This window comes from Hipposideros armiger, unplaced genomic scaffold, assembly GCF_001890085.2.
Source record: "Hipposideros armiger isolate ML-2016 unplaced genomic scaffold, ASM189008v1 scaffold_546, whole genome shotgun sequence".
NCBI lineage: Eukaryota > Metazoa > Chordata > Mammalia > Chiroptera > Hipposideridae > Hipposideros > Hipposideros armiger.
In genome coordinates, this window is record NW_017731896.1 from 376,597 (window position 1) to 396,859 (window position 20,263).

At 37.7% G+C, this 20,263-nt stretch overlaps 1 protein-coding gene across 1 annotated transcript in view; it reads left to right on the plus strand.

Annotated features, from left to right (window-relative positions):
* Positions 1 to 20,263, plus strand: part of OVCH1 (ovochymase 1) — a 48,372-nt gene that overhangs the window by 21,453 nt on the left and 6,656 nt on the right. The window contains exons 16-20 of the mRNA XM_019668970.1: positions 4,771 to 4,843; positions 5,284 to 5,479; positions 7,693 to 7,847; positions 17,330 to 17,486; positions 17,768 to 17,863. Coding sequence (XP_019524515.1) covers positions 4,771 to 4,843; positions 5,284 to 5,479; positions 7,693 to 7,847; positions 17,330 to 17,486; positions 17,768 to 17,863 — 677 coding nt within the window. The remainder of the gene's footprint in view (positions 1 to 4,770; positions 4,844 to 5,283; positions 5,480 to 7,692; positions 7,848 to 17,329; positions 17,487 to 17,767; positions 17,864 to 20,263) is intronic.

Sequence of the window (20,263 nt, forward strand, 5' to 3'; positions counted from 1 at the left end):
GCCCCAGTACCACCTATTCTTGAAGACACCTCTCACACTGCCTTTTAATTTAATCTTTAAGAGAAAGGCTCTTCGTTCCAGTGTTTGTCACATTTCCAGATGCCCCGCCATACAATGTACCTTCCCCTGGATTGATTTAGTGTTCTTTAAATATGGTTCACAACAGTAGAGTGTACAGTAGATAATCTACCACCTTGATCACTGGACCTAGTGAACTAAAATTTTGGTTACTTTTATCAGTGTTTTTAAAATGTGAATTATGCCATGATATGAAAGAATGTACATAATATATATGTAATTGAAAGAACAGTAACTATGCCTTTGTGTTCCTACCACCCAGTTTAGGAAGGATCTTTTTACTAACCTTTCAAGACCCCTTTGTGCCCCTCCCAAGAATGAAACACTATGCTAAATTTTGTATTCATAAATCCTTTGCTTTCTAAAAAAAGACTTTTGGTTTTAAAATCTATAAGTCCTTAAAAACAAGATGTTGTTTGGTTTGACTTGGTTTTGAGATTAACATAAAATAATTGTAGTTTGTATTCTTCTGACTTGCTTTCATCCTCACAACATGTTATGTTGATTAAGCCATGTGGATGTGTGTAGCTGTAATTAATTCATTTTCAGTCGAGACTAGTTAAGGGAATCACCTGTGGGTAGGTTCTGGACACCGTATTTTCAGATACTCCCCAGATGATCCCAATGTACCGTCAAGGTCAAGAACCCCTTCCAGTCTCTGATCCGTCTTGACCACGCCACTGCTTGCTCATAGCGGGCCAGTCCTGTTCCTCAGACATGCTGAGCTTGTTGCTGGCTCAAGGTCTTTGTAGCTGCTGTTCCCATAGCCATTCAGGATACCACATTACATTCAGTTGTCTTGCCTCTGTAGGTTCCTTTTAGCTGTAAGTTTCATAGACTTTCCTTGTTTTTGATGACCTTGACAGTTTTGAGGAGTACTCATCTGGTATTTTGTAGAGTGATCCTTAATTTGACTTGGTCTGATAGTTTTCTTGGGGTTATACTGGGATTATAGATTTGGAGGAGGAAGACCACAGAGGCAGCATACTATCCTTATCACATCATCTCAAGGGTGCATGGTATCAACATAACTTATCACTGATGATGTTAAGCTTGATTACTGGCCAAGGTAGTGTTTGCCAGGTATCTCCATGGTAAAGTTACATTTTCCCCTTTTCCATACTTAACTCTTTGAAAGCAAGTCACTAACAGTAGTCCACACTCAAGGGGTTGGATGTGAAGTTCCACCTCCTTGAGTGGGGAATATCTACATAAATTATTTGAAATTGTTCCATTCGGGAGAGTTGTCTTTTCACCTCTATTTATTTATTTATTTATTTATTTATTTATTTATTTATTTATTTATTTAATCATTTCTTTATATCAGTATGGAGTCAGGAATATTTATTATATACATTACATATTTATTTTGTTGCTCAAATTATTCTAGGTTTGACCATTGTGAGCTTTTTTAGGGTGGTTTCTTGTCTGTTCGGCATGGCCCCGTATGACACTACAAGATGCTCCAGGCTCATCTTATATATTTCCTGTTTAGTCCTAGAATCAGCCATTTCCCCAATGAACTCTGGTTTATTGTATTGGAGAATGGTACAAGAAATCAAGATCTGGGTGCTGAGTATACTAGATGCTACTAGGGTTTTAGCTTAGTAAACTTCTAGGCCCTCTCAACGGGCAGAACTAGAAAATATGGAAATACATATTAACCAATTTATATAAACATGAGCTAAACACATGAGCTCACATAGATGTTTCCAACTCAGTCCAGTACTACATGGTTCATTCTAGGCCTCCCCATCCCCTTGAAGAAGCCCATCTTATAAGAATTTTATCAAAGTGCATTTTTATGTGTTGTGGAAAAGAAGACTTAATAGTAGCTGATTAATTCGTGAAAATTAATGCATTGGAAAAGACAAATATTAGTATTGATGCTAGAGGGACAGAAGAAACTTTGGCAGACTCACTTGTCAAATAGTATAGTCTATTTTTGAATGTATATGATGGGTCATGGCACCTTACAGCAAGATGCAGGCCATAACAAAACTATTCTTCCCAAAGTGCATATTCAACTTGGTGAATCAACTGAGATTCATAAACACAATCATTGTAAATGTTTGTGAACCATTTCAGTTAACCACAAAAATAATTTGTATGCAGTTCTATTAGCAACTATTCTTGATTTTTTTCTTAAAAATTTATTATTGTGGAAAAAAACAGTTAAAGTTATCAAGTATCAAATCAAAACTACCCTATCCGTTTCACTAATCTATTCCTCTTCTGTATTAAATAAACAATATTAAGAATGTTTTAATTACCTGTTTTTTCCATTAATAATGATGCACATATGCATATATTTTAAAAATTTGTATATATCACATCTATTATTTCATAATTTTTTCACATAACATTGTGCTTTATATTTATACTGATATGAAAAATGTCTGTGTGCCTCATTTTTCTTTCAACTCATCATAGTTGCCTAACATATTTGACAAGAGGCATGTCTTTTTTGAAGCTATTCCTTGAAGTGTATGGATCTTAACACCAGAAGTGTTTGATATGCCTGTATAACAGAAGTAGCATGTTCCACTCATCCGTGCATTGTGGGAACTCTTCAGCTGATTCCTTCAGGGACTTATTTCTCCCTGCCTTGTCTTCATCAACCCTGTAGACATCCAGGTCTCCACTCTCCACTGAAGAAGGCTTCTGAGTATCCAAATCCATTGAAAAGGGAACTTTGCCATGTGGGATGAGCCAGTTGGGGAAATATACAAAATCTGGGAGCTGAAATAGACATCATTTCTGCTGAAGGTTATCAAGGGCAAGGCTGGCTGACATCGTTGGGTAGGGCTTCAAAGACATTAATGACAACAGACAGCACCATTGTACCACCTCCCACATAGCTTCTCTCACACTGGTTTCCCTCTGTATTAGTTCTCAAACTTTAGCATACACCAGGATCACCTGATTCTTGAAGAATATTCTTAAAGAGAATTTGTATTTCAATTAAGTCCCCTGGTTGTTTCACACTTTGGGAAAACCTGGTGTTCTCCTCTTGCTAACTCCACATTGGTCTTTGTGCTCCTGTGAAATTTTTAACATAATTTAGGGGACTAAATTCACTTTGCAATTATACATTGGAATCTTTCTGTCTCAAACTAAATCAGCAGGATTTTTTTTTCAATTTCAGTCACTTTTTTTCCTGTAATTCAGTAGTGACTATTTCTTTTCTCATAGTAGTGACACATGTTCCATTGTTGGATTGGGGTTAAGACCCTAAAAATACAACAGATGAGATTTGATTGTGGGCAAGTGGGAATAAAGGATGGGAAAATTCATCAAGTGACACCTTGAGCTCTTATCCCACTATTGGAAAAATCTTAGACTCTGTTGATTCATAAAATGTATGTTGCTCTGCCATATGCCTTTTACACATTGTTCTCTACCAAATTAAAGGATATTTGATGGCTATGCACATAAAACTTCACTAGAAATTGTTCTACATTATCACATCTACCATGATTTTTATCATTCAATTGTATTGTGCATCCTAGCCTCTATATAAAGAAGTAGAGTGACTAAGAAATAAGTTTCTTTACTACCAACTAGTAATTTAGAGGGTGACTTTGAAAATAAAGTTTAATCCTGCCATTAGAGTGCATGGCAGATAATAACAATGATAATGCCTACCATTATGGAGTCATTACCATCTGCAAGGTACTTGCCAAGCACTTTACCTGAGTTAGCTCCCTTAATAAAGGCGTATTGAAACACATGAATAAGTCAGACTCATCATGCAAGGAATTGAAATGAGCATGGTTATGACTTAAGAGAAGATGCCAAACTTCTCCTTTGAATAAAGTGTATTGAAAAATAATTTCAATAACTTTACCTTCCCTGAAGAAACACTTTCAAAAAATGAGTCTCCAAGCTGAAGTGAGAAAATATTTGTAGCAATTAGGGACTGTTTCCTCAGATATTTTTTTCAGCTGGAGAGCTTGACATGGCAAATTAATGAATATTGATTCAAGTCAATTTTTTTTAACATCTTTTTGAAGTATATCAAAAGTGTACAAATCTTAAACTTACAGTTAAAGCAGTTTTCACAGAGTGAGCACCCAAAGTAAGAAACAAAATATTGCAAACACCCAGCAGCCCCCTCTCATGCCTCTTCCAATCATCACCCTCCCCCCAAAAAAAGTAATCAGTGCCCTGATTTCTAACACCCTAGGTGAGTGTTGTCCACTTTTGAATTGCTAATCTCTTTTTATCCTCAGTTTCATGAATTATCGTGATTTGATAAAAGACAATTTGAGATATATTCCTGTAAGATAATGTTTGGATGCTTTTAGCAGTAAAATGTAGACCAGAAGCTACCTAATTTTGAATGTAGCTTTTGTTTCATGTATTTTTAATATCACTGTGAGATTAAAATAACCTCTACTTTTTCTTGTTTCCTTCCCAATTTACAAACAGCCTTTGGTGATATTTGGTAAGGGCTCCAAAGTCATTTTATGGCCAAAAAAAGGGGGACAAAATACATAAGTGAGAACTCCTCAGATAGATCAGGAAACATAGTATGCGTTTTTTAGTGGGAGATCATGCAAAGGTGCCAGACAGGGCACGTGGTGGCACCTGGCTGGCCTGAGCAGTGCATGTTGGCAAGGCCAGATGGAATTAGCCAAATGGTGAATGATGTCACTTCCTGTCAAATTTTTGTTCTTCTTTATTTAGGAAAAATAATCCATTCTTCTGGACTGTTGTTGCTGGGGACCATGACAGAACCCTGAAAGAATCAACTGAGCAGGTGAGAAATGTTTTTAAAGGTCATTTTGCCTACACTCTAAGTGTTGTCACATGCCAGGGAATTCCTTTAGCTAAACTATGTATAATAATTAGATATTCAACTCCTTGTGCCCCTTCACATGTATCATTTATACTAACATTTAAAGATACTATCTGAGATTACATTTTTAATCTGAGAATTAGGAGACATTGGTGAGGAAGTACAAATTCAGGTCCACATGCACAGGTCCAGATAGCCTGGTTTCTCTAAGACTGGCAGTCCTCAGAAAGTGGACTGGAAATTATAGACAGGGATTACTCTTTTCGATTTCATACAAAGTCATTGTCATTGCTGACATATGGAAATGTAGAGATTTCAGGTTTATTTTTGGACTATTATGCAAGGAAGTAGTCTGACTCATTGACTTCATCTTGTCATTCTCTTGCTCGCCACTCACACAGGTGAGAAGGGTAAAGCATGTCGTGGTGCATGAAGACTTTGATAGACTGAGCTATGACTCCGACATTGCCCTAATGCAGCTGAGCTCTCCTCTGGAGTTCAGCTTTGCGGTGAGGCCAGTGTGTCTCCCGCACAGCACAGAGCCTCTGCTGTCCTCTGAGATCTGTGTTGTGACTGGATGGGGAAGCATTCGTGAAGGTAAACATTTTACCTTTGCAAGAACATTACTGCAGGTTGTTCACTTTAAAAATGTGTTTTGGAAATGATATCAGGTAATGTCTGTTTTAGACTGTCTTCCTTCCAAAAGAGAGAAACCATGTTTAATTTAGTTGTACTAGTTGATTAAATTAGAGAATGAGCTGTTTTATATTTTTCTCTTAGCGTTACCAATAATAGGTAGGCTAGATTGGTAAAGAGCCAGATAATAATAAGTTTGTAGCTTTTGCAGACCATATGGTATCTGTTACAACTGCTCAATTCCACCATTGTAGCACAAAGCAACCATAGACCATGTGTAACAGAAGGAGTGTAGGTATGTTCCAGTAGAGTTTCCTTCCTGAAATTTAAATTTTATGTAATATTCGTGTGTCACAAAATATTCTTCTTCTTTGGACTTTTTCAACCATTTAAAAATGTATAAACCTGTATTAGTTCCTGGATTGTACTACATAGGCCCAGAGGTTGGGGGTGGGGGGTTGCTGGCACAGCATTGGCCTGCTGGCTGTGTTTTGCTGACTTCTGGGCTCGGTGATAGAGCTCTTAAAGCCATAATGAAATATTGAAAGAGCTGCATTGGGTCAATGTTTGTGTTTTACTTCAAGATCATTTTCTTTCACATTTTCCTTCTGTTTCTATGCCATTTATTTGGAATCTGTGAGCTTCAAGGAGAGATTTATCTCTGCCTAGAGTGTTCACATTCACAACTTACCATACCACCTGCAGCCAAATTGCATTTTGCTAAACTATTTTCAACCACCATACGAGGACGTTTTATCCTCCCCGTTTTACAAATGAGGAGATTATGGCCCCAAGCTTAAAGTGACTTACTACTATTCCATGATTAATAAATATCAGAGTTAGGATTTAAAATCAGCCATGGCTCAGCTGATAATTCTATTTTTTTAGTAGTTTCAGGTGTACAAAACAATGTAATAGACATTTATACCCCTCACAAAGTGATAACCCCCACCCCCCAATCTACTACCCCTCTGACGTCATATATAGCTGTTACAGTTCCATTAGACAGTATAGATGCCTGACCACTGCGCTGTACACCTGAAGCTAAAGCTGAATAATACTGTCAACTATAATTTAAGATATGTATATATATCTTAATATATATATATTGCCATGGGATATAGAGTACAGCATAGAGAATAGAGCCAGCTGATAACTCTTGAATGGCTTTTTCTTATACTTAGAATACAATTGGAACTCCTGGCCTGACTTGGGCTTTATGTAATGTGTCCTCCACTTAACTCTCCAACTTCACTTCCTCCTTTTGTCCCTGCTTCAGGCACCGTGGTCTTTTTTCTTTCTCTTAAACGCCAAACTTATTCTGCTTTCTGAAGCTCTGTACTTGGTTTTCTTCTGCTTGGAACACTCTTCTTCTAGTCTCACAGATGCCTGCTCATCATTCTATTCTTAACTCAAATGTCGTTCCCCTTTGTAGACCACTTTGCTGCAGCAGGACTGCCCTTCCATCACTTCCTGCACTACCCACTTTTATCATCTAATTGTACATAAACGTTCTTGACATTATTTTATGTGTTCATTGCTTACACCTCATCCATTAGAGTGGGAACTTCTTGGAGGCAGATCTCTGTCTAATTCACCACTCTCTCCCCAGGGCTAAAAGTGTACCTAGCACAGAGGAAACATTCAGTAAATATTTATCGACTGACTGGCTGCAAAGCCCTTGAATAAATGTGCCCATTCCATAACACCTTCAACCACCACCACCTCCATAACCACCAGACCACTGAGAGGTGGTTACAGTCTGATAAAAGATGAATCCTTTCTTTTAACCTCAGTCTTGATTTTGAAACATGGTAAGCAACACGGATGGCAATGGCCCCTGAAAAGAAGTGTTTAAATACATTAAATTATTTATGTATTAAATTAATCCATTAAAAAGCGTACAACATTTAGACTCAGACTGAGTCTGGACTCCTAGTTTTGTCCCGTCAGTGCTTTGAGATTAAATTTTCAAAGCGCAGGCTTTTTCGCATATGTGATCCTTGGTAGCCCACCTTACAACGTAGTTGTCAGTTTATTAGGTTGGAGTGAAATGATTTAAACATATTATAGATGTTGGTGCAGAGCAAGTCTGAACTTAAATATCTATTGTTAACAGAGCTGCTTGCTTACTTCATTATTCAGCTCTTTTTCTGAATCTGTTTCTTAATTAGACGGTGACCTGGCAAGTCGCTTGCAGCAGATTCGAGTGCCTGTGTTAGAAAGAGAGATGTGTGAACACACTTACTATCCTGCTCACCCAGGAGGCATCACAGAGAAGATGATCTGTGCTGGCTTTGCAGCGACTGGAGGGAAAGATTTCCATCAGGTGAGACGATTATGATTTTGCTGAGGAAGGTAGAAAGTCGTCATCGGCTAGAGATTTTCTATAGACAGGAGACCACCCTCAAAGCCACAGACAACCATCTTAGCCTGCGCCTCGTAGCATCACGCCCCATCCCCTCACTCAAAGGCCAGTAGGACAGCAGAAAGAGTGAGTTGTTTTATCTGAAATTGCTGAGAATCAGAGAATGGGTGGAAGCAGCCAACAGCCTGAAAAGCAGGTGGTTGCATAGAGGAGATGTGAGAAGGTAGGTGATGAAAGTACCACAAAACTGGCCTGAGGTGGGAAGTGTTCAGATATATTTAGGGCTTTGGGAAAAGAGGAACAAACAAATAAGGATTTTAAATTAGTGTATCCTATTTATGATTTTTATTGTCTATCCTATTTATGACTTTTATTGAGTTTTATTGTGTTAAATTGTTACTAATCTTCAGTGTACTCACACCTAATTTTCCAGCACGGATGAAAATAATCATGAAGAAAATGAGAACCCTTGGAAAAATGATTTTTATATGCAGTGGAAGACAAATCATAAAGCAATAGTTTAATTTCAGTGATATTATAGAAGCATGAAGCTGTATAGATGTATTCACATTGAGCAAGCATACTATTATTGGCAAGTTCAGAATCACCTAAGAAAAAGATAGAATATGGACGAATGGATTGCAAACACCAGTTTTAATATTCACAAAGCCACCTGAGGAATGTCACTTTAGATATACAACCAAAAAGGGTTTCTAACACTCAGTAGCCCACCTTCAATACCTAGTCTGAATCTAAGCAGCCCACCTGAGGGAAAGTTGTGGTCTTCAGGGCAGACATACTTCTCCAGATTTGTCATTTCATACAGGTCTACAGCAGGGGGGAAAAAGGATGAATCTCTACTCTTCAATGCTTCTTTTTGTTTTTAATATTACAAATGTATTTACTGGACTGTTTACGTAAACTTTTAATTGTATCCCGTTAAACATATGGCATGTAAAATCCTTATTAAAGGAAAATGTTTTTGTATCATCTGTATATAGGAAAATGTATATAGTATTTTAAACTATGTTTCTTGATAGCTCCCCCACCCCACTCAATCAAGAAACATGAACCAATAGAGGTCACCTCCATGGGGAAAAACCTGGGCATTAACCTGGATATAAGTCCTTCCATGTGAAAACATGAGAGAAGGAAGGAAGTCATTTAGTAACACTGAATATAAATACATTGCACTTAAACCCCAAGCACGAATCACATTCCGTTACATGTTGTATGTCTTACTTTGCATTATCCAGAAGCAGACCCGGTGACAAGGACTCAGTTGCAATGGCCTGTTTAGAAGTGCAAATATAACCAGTGGGAAAATGAGAGGGGGGCGGGGTATAGGGAAGGGAAGGCTGCCAATCTAATATGTGCCATTAAGTCAGCTACCACAGGGAGGGACTGAGCTTAATCCTTCAGCAAAACGCTGGCTGTGATGCAAAACACACTAAGAATACTTGTACCCTCTGAGGGGTGAGGGAGCTGGGGTATTTATACACTACTTCCCCAAGGTTCAGGGGGAGTACTTCCTACTTCTGATCTGCTTCATGGTTGGGGTGCCGGGATGGATGGAAGCTCTCAGGCACAGGGCCAGGATGTAGATTGGAAGATGTAAAGAATATGAGACGGGCACTACTACGACTGCTAGCAGATAGAAATGTTATTAAAAAATCAAATAGAAAAGTGCTCTGAATTAATGTATTCATTCTTCCCCTTTTGAGGGATGATTTTCTCTGCTTTGAGCCAAGGAAATCACAAATGGCTCTGCTGTCTCTGTCATGTTTGACAGCATCTAACATTAAGGGAAGATCTTAACCTGTATCAAGAAAGTAAAGAAGTAGAGAGAGGAACTAGTTTCATGTCAGAGGTGACACAAATATCATGATCTCCGTCAGCTTATTTCAGCTCCATCCATCAATCAGTTTGGCTGCAGCACGACCAAATTTACAGCCAGTATAATGGGAGGAAAATAGGGAGCTGAGATTCTGACTAATAAATGTGGCTAGCTTTCTTTTACAAATTACTAAAAGGGTGACTTCAGAAACTTGCTTTGATAAAATGGACTCTGATATTTCTATCCAGCAATTGATTTTTACCCTCCTGTGTATGCTCAGAGGTAATGGACCTGCTAATGTAATTTCTCATCCAGGAAGGTGAAAATAAAAATGTCGGAATGCAGAGACAGGGGAATTTCAGATATGCAATGTGGAATCCTGTGGTTCTTTGCCCACAACAAATTTTAGATTTTAGATTTTTGAAAAATTTCAAGTTCTTTGACCTACAAAGTGATCCCTGTTGTAACAGAGTGGTGTAGGTCCTGTTCCTGTTGACATTTTCAGTCCATTTCATGCTTCTCCCCTCTTGCTTATTATGTTTCAGCCATTTGGATTGTCTTCTGACCTCCCAACTTGCCACATACTTGCCCATCTTGCAGCCTTAGCCCAGATATCAATTCTGCATAAAATGTTATTCCTCCAGGTTTTTGAAAATATGGCTCCATCTCATCCTTCATGTATCAGCTCAAATGTTATTGAAACTGCATACACATACACATACATGCACATGTAAGCATGCACACACATGTCTATCCATATACTCTACAATATTCACTCTGAATATTGTCTTTATAGCTATTATCACCCACTAATTTGTTTATAGTCTGTCTTTCTCAGAATGCATTGCTTATAATAGGCCCTGAGTAATTTTTTAAATAATTCAGAGATACCATTTGTTTATTGAATACCATATGGTAGATCTTGTGATAGGCACTGGCAATAAAGATAAAATAGACAGGCTCTTTCTGTATCATGGGATATTTGCAATTGCCTAAAAAATTATTTATTTGGTTTGTGTTAGTACTGAATGAATGAGCGATTTAAAAGAAAACAAACCTGACTTGCCACATAAGACAATTTTCAAACTGGAAGGGGGGTCTTAAGTATAATCTTATTTTATGTGGGAAAAAAATAGGCCCAGAGAAAATGCTAACTGTTTTACAGTACAGACCAGGGAATCTGTCTTCTTGTTCGCAATTTGGAATCTATTCTGTGAAATTCTTCACATATTCAATAAAAAAAAAAATATATATATATATATATATATATATATATATATATATATATATATATATATATATATATATATATATATACTGTGTCATCAGCTCAGTTTATTTTATAAGAAGACAAATTAATGATTTAGTTTAGTCCTAAATACATTTGTATCAAAAAGGGGGCACTGATTAAAAATCAGAAAGGCTTTCTTAAAAAATTCAAATCCTATGTTTTAAGGCTTGAGGGGTTTTTTTAGCTTTATTGAGATATAATTGACATATAATATTGTGTAAGTTTAAGAAGCACAATTGATGAGTTGATACACTTAGATATTGTGAAACACTAACTGCAGTTAAGGTTACATAACACCTCAATCACCTCACATAATTACCATTTCTTTCTTGTGTTGAGAATATTTAAGATCTCTTTTAGCAACATTCAAATGTATAATACAACATTTTTAACTATAGTCCCCATGTTGTACATTAGATTCCCAGAACTTGTTAATATTTTTAACTAGAGGTTTGTACACTTTGACCAACATCTCTCTATTTCTCCACCTCCAACCCATGGTAGCCATCATTCTACTCTCTATGAGTTCAGAACTTTTAGATTTCAAATATAAGTGATATCATACCATATTTGTCTTTTGCTGCCTGACTTTTCACTTAGCATGGTGTCCTCAAGGACCCTCTATGTTGTCTTAAAAAGCAGGATTTCCTTCTTTCTCATGGTTGACTAATATTTCATTTTATATATACTACATCTTCTTTACCTATTTATCCGTTGACAGAAAAAGAGCTTGTTTCATATCTTGAGTATTGTGAATAATGCTTCAATGAACATGGGAGTGCAGATACCTCTTTGATATCCTATTCTCATTTCCTTTGGATACATATGCAGAAGTCAAGTTCCTGGATCATATGGTAGTTCTGCTTTTAATTTCTTGGGGAATATTCATACTATATTGTATAATGGCTGTACATTCCCACTGACAGTGTACAAGGGTTCTCTTTTCTCCATATCCTTGCCAACACTTTTTTAATCTCTTTTCCTTTAGATGATAGCCATTCTAACAAGTGTGAGGTAATATCTCATTGTGGTTTTGATTTTCATTTCCCTCATGATTAGTGAGTTGAGAACCTTTTCATGTACCTGTTGACCAACTGTGTGTCTTCTCTAGAAAAAAACTCTATTCAGATTCTCTGCCCATTTGTAAATTGCATTGTTTTATTTTATTGATTTGTATGTGTTCTTTATATATTTTGGATATTAATCCTTTAACAGACACGTAGTTTTAAATATTTTCTCCCATTTCATAGGTTGCCTTTTCATTTTGTTGATTGTTTCTTCTGATGTGCAGAAACATTTTAGTTTAATGTAGTCTCACTTTCTGATTTTTGCTTTTGTTGCTTGTACTTTTGGTTTTATATTTTTAAAAAATCATTGCCAAGATGAATGTCAAGGAGCTTTTCCCCCTATGTTTTCTTCTAGGAGTTATACAGTTTGAGGCCTTATGTTTAAATCTTTAATCCATTTCATGTTAATTTTTGTGAGTGGTGTAAGATTAGGGTCCAATTTAGTTTTTCTGCATGTGGTTATCCAGTTTTCCCAACACCATTTATTGAAGAGACTATTCCTTTCCCCATTGAGTATTCTTTGCTCACTTGTCAAATATTAGTTGACTATATATGTGAAGGTTTTTTCCTGGGCCCATGATTCTGTCCCATTGGTCTGTGTGTTTATTTTTGTGCCAGTACTGTACCATGTTGGTTACAATAGATTTCTAATATATTTTGAAATCAGAAAGTTTGATGCCTTTATCTTTGTTTTTTTCTGAGGATTATTTTGGCTATCTGGGTCTGATGTGGTTCCCTGTGAATTTTAGGATTTTTTTTTCTACTTCTGTGAAAATACCCCTGGAATTTTAATATAAACTATTGAATCTATAGATGCCTTTGAATAGTATGGACATTGTAACAATATAAATTCTTATGATCTATGAACATGGGATATCTTTCCTATTATTTGTGTCTTTTTCAATTTGTTTCATGAAGTCTCATAGTTTTCAATAGAGATCTTTCATCTTTGGTTAAATTTATTCCTAAGTATTTTTCTTTTTGATGCTATTGAACACAGGACCATTTTCTTTTTCTTTTTTTTATGTATTTTGTTATTAGTGTGTAGAGACAAACTGATTTTTATATGTTCATTTTGTATCCTGATATTTGACTGTATTTAATGATTTGTTTTAAATTTTAAAATTTTTTTTGGTGGAGTCTTTGGGATTTTCTATTGTAAGATCATGTCATCTGCAAATAAAGACTTTTTACTTCTTCCTTTCTGATTTGGATGCCATTTTCTTTCTTGCCTGATTGCTTTGGCTAAGACTTCCAGTACTATATTGAATAGCAATGGTGAGAGTGCTCACCCTTGTCTTGTTCCTGATCTTAGATAAAAATCTTTCAACCTTTCACTGTTAAGCATGATGTTAGCTGTGGGTTTGTTATATATGCCTTTTATTATGTTGAGGTATGGTCTGTCTATACCTAATTTGTTGAGAGTTTTTATTATGAAAGGATGTTTCATTTTGTCGAAGCTTTTTCTGTACTAGTCATGATCTGATTTTTAACTTTCATTTATTAATTTGCATATGTTCAACCATCCTAGCATCACTGGAATAAATGTCACTTAATCATAGTGTATGATCCTTTTATTTTTATTTTTATTTTTTTTTAAGATTTTTATTGGGGAATTGGGGAATAGGAACAACGTTGGGGAATTGGGGGAAGGGGAACAGACAAGTTGCTGTCCTTTTGTTCTTCAGTCTAGTTGTAGAGGATGCTGCTTCACTGGCCTAAGTTGGCACCATCATTGCACTCTTTCCGGGCGAGGCAGATCAGTTGCTGGCTTCTGGATGGCCACTCATGGTGGCTGCTGGCCGCTAGCTACACATGGTTGCCCATGGCAACCCACTGCAGCAGGGGTTGCAGCCTACATCGTCGCCGGCGACTCATGGCAGCCCAGCTCCAGGTTGAGCTGTTCAGCATCTTAGCTGTAGAGGGCAGTGTCACTGGCCCTCATATGTGGGATCCGAACCGGCGCCCTCTGGCGTCCCAAGCCAGCTCTTAACCAGCGCGCCGGCCCCCATGGTGTATGATCCTTTTAATGTGCTGTTAAATTCAGTTTGCTAGTAAAGATGCTCATTGACTTATAACGGGATTACATCAATAAACCACTGTAAGTTGAAAATATAATCAAGTCAAAAATGCATTTAATACACCTAACGTACTAAACACCATAGCTTAGCCTAGGTTACCATAAATGTGTTCAGAACACTTACTTCAGCGTACAAACGGCTTCAGCTAATTGGGCAAAATTAATTCATTGCTACTCCCCAGCATCCCTAGAGAGAGTATCATACTGCATATTGCCAGCACAGAAAAAGATCAAAGTACAGTTTCTACTAAATGCATATTACTTTTGCACCAACATAAAGTTGAAAAATCATAAGTCAAACCATCATAAGTCAGGGACCATTGGTATTTTTTTGAAGATTTTTGCATCTATGTTTATCAGAGATACTGGTCTGTGATTTTCTTTTCTTGTGGTGTTCTTATCAGGCTTTGGTATCAGGGTAATGCTGGCCTTATAAAATGAGCTGGGGAGTGTTCCTCCTCTTCATTTTTTTTTGGAACAGTTTGAGAAGGATTGGAGTTCATTCTTTTTTTTTTTAATTTTCTTACCATTTATTTAAACAACAACAACAAAACTTAAGGCATCCAAAATGAATACACACCTGAAAGTATTTTCTGAGGGAACTACTCAGCCAACCTATGGTATTAATAAGCACAAGGTGGTTTTAAAGAACAATTGCTTGTAGATAACTGTTAAATAAACATTTTACATAAAACTTAGTTTATTATACACCCAAGTACTGCTTCTCAAAGGGCAGCACCATTTCTTGGCTGAGGGAGTGGAAACATATCATATCTTAGGGGCTTTTCAAAATGCAACACTATCCACCCCTGGAAAAACATTCTAATACACGTCTTTTTTTTTTTTTAAGTACCCTACAGACTTCAAATTCTAATAAAGTAAATATCCGTCTTTAATCTCCCACATAAACAAAAAGCTCTTTGGGGGGTCCCACCTTTTTTACAGAGTAAAGGGGTCTTGAAACCAAAAACTGAGAAAACCACTGTAGTTTACACTTAGCCATATTTGGTCAGATTCTGGCTCTGAGCTCATAACGCACCAGTGTGAAGCTGACTTGGTGACCTGTTGGTATTGGACTACTTAGCTTGTTTGCTACCTTGTTGCCCCCGTTTTATTTGTTCCCTTCACCCTTGTTTTCTTTGTCTCATTTTTTTCTTTTTTATTAGTTTTAGATTTAGTCAATATAGTTGTTTGTTAGCACAATTGGTGAGGACACAGTATCATCAGTGAGTGTATTAGAGGTCACGATGTCTTATGACTTTTCGGACATCCCTGTTGACCAGGGGCACCACCATCCTGCGAATTATAAGCTGCTGACAACCATTGGCAAGGACAGCTTTGCCAAGGTGATGTCGGGACAACACCTCTTGACAGGGACGATGGTGGCCATTAAAGTAATTGAACAACAGGCTGTCGAAGAACTTCACAGACCTCTCCTGCAAGAAGTCAGCTGTCTGGCAGCACTGAGCCATCCTAACATCATCCGGCTCTTCGATGTCATCAACACTACAGAGCAGCTCTACTTAGTGATGGAGCTCATGCCGGAAGGGGACATTGATGACTTTCTTCAGGGGAACGGCCGCATGTCGGAGGACGAGGCCCGCCACGTCTTCCAGCAGCTAATCTCCCCCGTACACCATTGCCATGAAAAAGGTATAGTCCATAGGGACATCAAGGCACAGAACGTGCTGCTAGACGGCCGCATGAATGTTAAACTGACAGATTTTGGAGTGGGGACATTTTTTAACGGCCGTCCACTCAGCACGCACTGTGGCACCCCTGAGTATTTTGTGCCAGAACTCTGCATGGAAGAAAATTACGGCCCCGGCATCGACGTGTGGGCGTTGGAGGTCCTACTGTACCTAATACTTACCGACACCCTCCCTTTCCCCGGAATGCGCTGGAGAGGGGTGCAGCAGGAGATCTTTGGTGGGCAGTATTCCATTCCATGCTATTTATCATCAGAAGCAGAAGACCTTATAAACAAACTGCTCACCCCCAACCCCGAGGACAGACAAAACATCCAAGTCTTCATGCGCGACCTGTGGGTGAATCTGGGGCAAGAGGAGCTGAAGCCCTATATGGAGCTACCCAGGGGTGGGTAGCCAGGAAGATGCTGAAGCTTGGGTTTTCTGTGGAAGAAATTGAGACGGCTTTATCCAACAAAGCGTACACACATGTGTCGGCCACGTACCACATTTTAAAAGAAAAAACAGCCAAAACCAATTCTTATACCACCCCCGTGGAACCCTTTCATCCTCCGGAGCTGCAGAGCCACAGTCCCTCCCCAGCCCACACGTCTTCCAAGGCAGAGGCCTTGAGTCTAGCATTTTCAAGGCATCTGCGAAGGCCTGGTCCAAGTGCTCACCACCCAGCCGAGGGGCCGAGACTGCCGCTCCAGAGCCCGGCCCAGATCGAATTAATTCTTTAAATGTTTAGTAGATTCATCAGTGAAGTGATCTGGTCCTGGGCTTCTCTTTGTTGGGATGTTTTTGATTATTGATTCAATCATCTGACTCATATTGGTCTGTTCTGATTTTCTGTTGCCTCATGATCCAGTCTTGGTAAGTTATATGCTTCTAGGTTACATGCTGTGCTTAATGACAAAGTTACATTCTGAGAAATGCATCATTAGGTGACTCTGTCTTTTTGCAAACATCGTAGATTGTACTTACACAAACCTAGATGATATAGCCTACTGTGCTATACTTTTATATGACTGGCAGCACAATGGGTTTGTTTACACCAGCATCACCATAAACACACAAATAATACTACAATGTTAGGATGGCTACAATGTCATTAGGTGATAAGAATTTTTCAACTTCTTGATAATCTTATGGGGCCACCATCGTATATGTGGTTTGTCATTGACCGAAATGTCATCACTGTATTTCATCTAGTTAATGCAATTTTTGGTGTATAATTGTTCACAATAGTCACATAATCTTTCGTATTTCTGTAGTATCAGTTGTAAAGTCTCCTCATTCATTTGTGATTTTATTTATTTGAGTCTAAGTATTCTAAGTTATACAGATTGACAAAGAATAATCTTTTAGAATTAAAGAAATGTACTATGAATAAATTATTGGTTATTTTTGTTTCAAAATTGAAAACAGGAGCCCTAATTAAAGTAAATTTTTAGAACACATTTCCATGATGTTTCAGGGAGACTCTGGCGGGCCATTAGTGTGTAGACATGAGAAAGACCCCTTTATCCTCTATGGCATCGTCAGCTGGGGAGCTGGCAGTGCCCAACCAAAGAAACCAGGTGTATTTGCCAGGGTGAGTGTCTTCTTGGACTGGATCCAATTCAAAATCAAAGGTAAATACTTTTCAGATACTATGAAAACAATGCCTCTTTCTTTAGATTTCTATCAACATTATGAAAAAGATCATAAAGTAATATTTTATTTATTTTAATTTTTAAACACATTAAAATTCTGTTAAGAATAAGTTCTGCCTTGGATAGAGGGTAAAATTGACTTTTTCTGAAGCTGTTTTAATCCTAGATTTGCATTCTCATTTAACAAAAGCTGCTTTGGTACAGACTACATTTTGTCCTCAGGCTTTCATCTGTTTTTAACTTGTTCTCTCCAGAGACAGATGCTGTTTCACTTCAGATAAATAATGAAAGCAAAACCTTAATAAGAAAACAATTGCCACTACCTACACCTTCAACAGACAGTGCCTCTGGGCCAGGTAATAGATATTCATGTTATCTCATTAACATAGCTATTAAGAATTTAGCAAAAAGCATTGAGTGCTGGGTTTTCTTATTTTCTTTGGAACCCCATAAACTCTGTGTTTTCATTCTGGTTGGTAGTTGAAGATAAAAGAGAAGAAAGTTGTTATTGTGACGGGATCTTTCCTACCCCATAGATACAGTGGTTGCAGGTAAAAAAAAAAAAAATCTTGTGGTTGCGAACAATTACCTGAATTATGGAGAATGCACATAATTATTCTGACCTCTGAGCTAATTATTCCTACATGGACAAATGTTCTTAAACTTTCAGTTCTTTTTCCAGATAAAGACTCTGGATGTGAGATAACTAAGACCAGCATTAGGGTTAGTGTCTCTTAATTCTGCTACAATTGTCCATATGTGTTTCCTAACAGGATTTTGATTTTTAGTGAAAAATCAAACAGCAGATGGAGAACTAGAAGTCTGTAATAGGCTTATAGGGAAATGAAAGTTCTATGATACCATCATTCTTGGTTTCCAAATGGTCAGGGTCATTCCCTTTTCACCCATCTCTGCTCCCACGTATGCTCAACCCCATAGACAACTAGGATGAGCTGGAGGAAAACTTAAACGGATGTAAGAGAGGAGGGGTGGGGAATTGTTAAGAGTGACGATTTCAGTAGCAGAAAGGGAGGTGGTCTAGTGCCCAGATGGAGGGTTTGGTTGGAGGCAGTGGTGCTTGAACCTGAGATTATGGGAGGCTTGGGGTTTCTGCTAATGACCAGGTCTCTAGGGGCTGACCACTGGGTTGAGTGGCTGAGGTTATGTGAGGGAAAGCTGAGAAATTGAGAAGTTGCAATGCTGGAATCATGATCTATATGGCTACTGAAATCAGCAAGATTTAAGGGAGGAATAGTATTGGAGAGAATGTCTGCTAAAATCTAGAAATGAGGAGAAGTAACTCAAATAAGTTGTGGATGCTGTGGTCTGACAACACAAGAGTCAGGGTCAAAACAAGAGTCAAAGACTTATATTTAAATTAAAAGGAAATCTGGAATTGGGATTGAGAGGCAGAGCAAAGTTAGGTCCAAGGTGGTAAAACCTAATGCTTTCAATGGTTTGAGTTAAATGAATAATTTCAATGAGTTAAATGAATAATTTCAATGAGTGCCTAAGTAAGTTAATGCATGTAAAGCACTTGGAACAGGGAACAGAGAAGTATCAATGTGATAGTGACCATCTAATGTATTCTTCGAATTGTTTCATTCAGGCTATTAGAAAATGAACATTGTTAAAATGTACAGAAGATATTTCTCATTTGTATATGTTCAGGAATACTTATGCACGTCAGAGAACTTTGAAAGTTATACATATTGAAAGGGCATTGCTTTGTTTTAGTTCTATGATTATTCTATGAAATACAATGTTAGGTCTATGCGATATTTAACATCCACTCACTCACACTACTTACTTTTTACACAAGGGAATTAACAAATCTTAACCATGTTTTTTTGAGATTGTTACCCTGTTTATAAAAAAACAGTGACTGGTTTAAAATCCGTGACTTTATATGATTTGGCTCGTTTGCCAGGCAGATTTGTCATACAGATTCATGCAGTAAGGAAAAAAAGATTGGAAAGACATGTTGGGGCCAGACTCGAAAGACCTTGCAAGGTGCACTACTTTAGCTGCTTTGAGCAAGGAAATAATTTTGTTTCATACATTATTCCCAGATTGGAGGGCATGGTGGGTGGGGGAAGACTAGAGACTGAGAAATCAGTTAGGTTATTATTAAATCAAAGTAGACCTAATTTTAAAATTAGATTACAGTAGCCATGTACATGAAAAGGAGGATTTGCAAAGAAATAACAGAGGACTAGGCAATGGAATAGAATCCTGAATTCTTGTAGCTTTTCACTTCCCTTCTGCCATTCTTCATCCCTTACTGTTCATCAAAATATATTTATGTATGTGTCTCCTTGGTTAGATGATTAATTTCTCTATGGCAGAGCATATATAATAATGCATATATTAATTAACTAAGACATACATTAAAATGTTAGTGTGAATGCAGAGTGTTTCAATATGTAATTGCTCAGAAGATTTTTGTCAAGGGAATAAACATAAGGGAAGAAGGAAGAGTCAAGGATGTAACTTGAAGAAGGAGAAGCTGATTGCAGGGTCAGTGGGCCAGGGAGCTACTGGCCTCTGAAGCTCTGCGGGTATCCCTGCAGGTCCATACGTGCCCTTGGACTTAAGAGCAAGTCTGAGAAGTGAGAGACATTCAAGTGCATTCAGCAAATTCTTCTCTTGACCTCAGTCACAAACCCCATGAATATAATCATTTGTCCCAGCAGGATAAATGCTCAGTGAAATCAGTGAAGATTTTAGGGACAGATCTTCAGTTGCATCTCAAA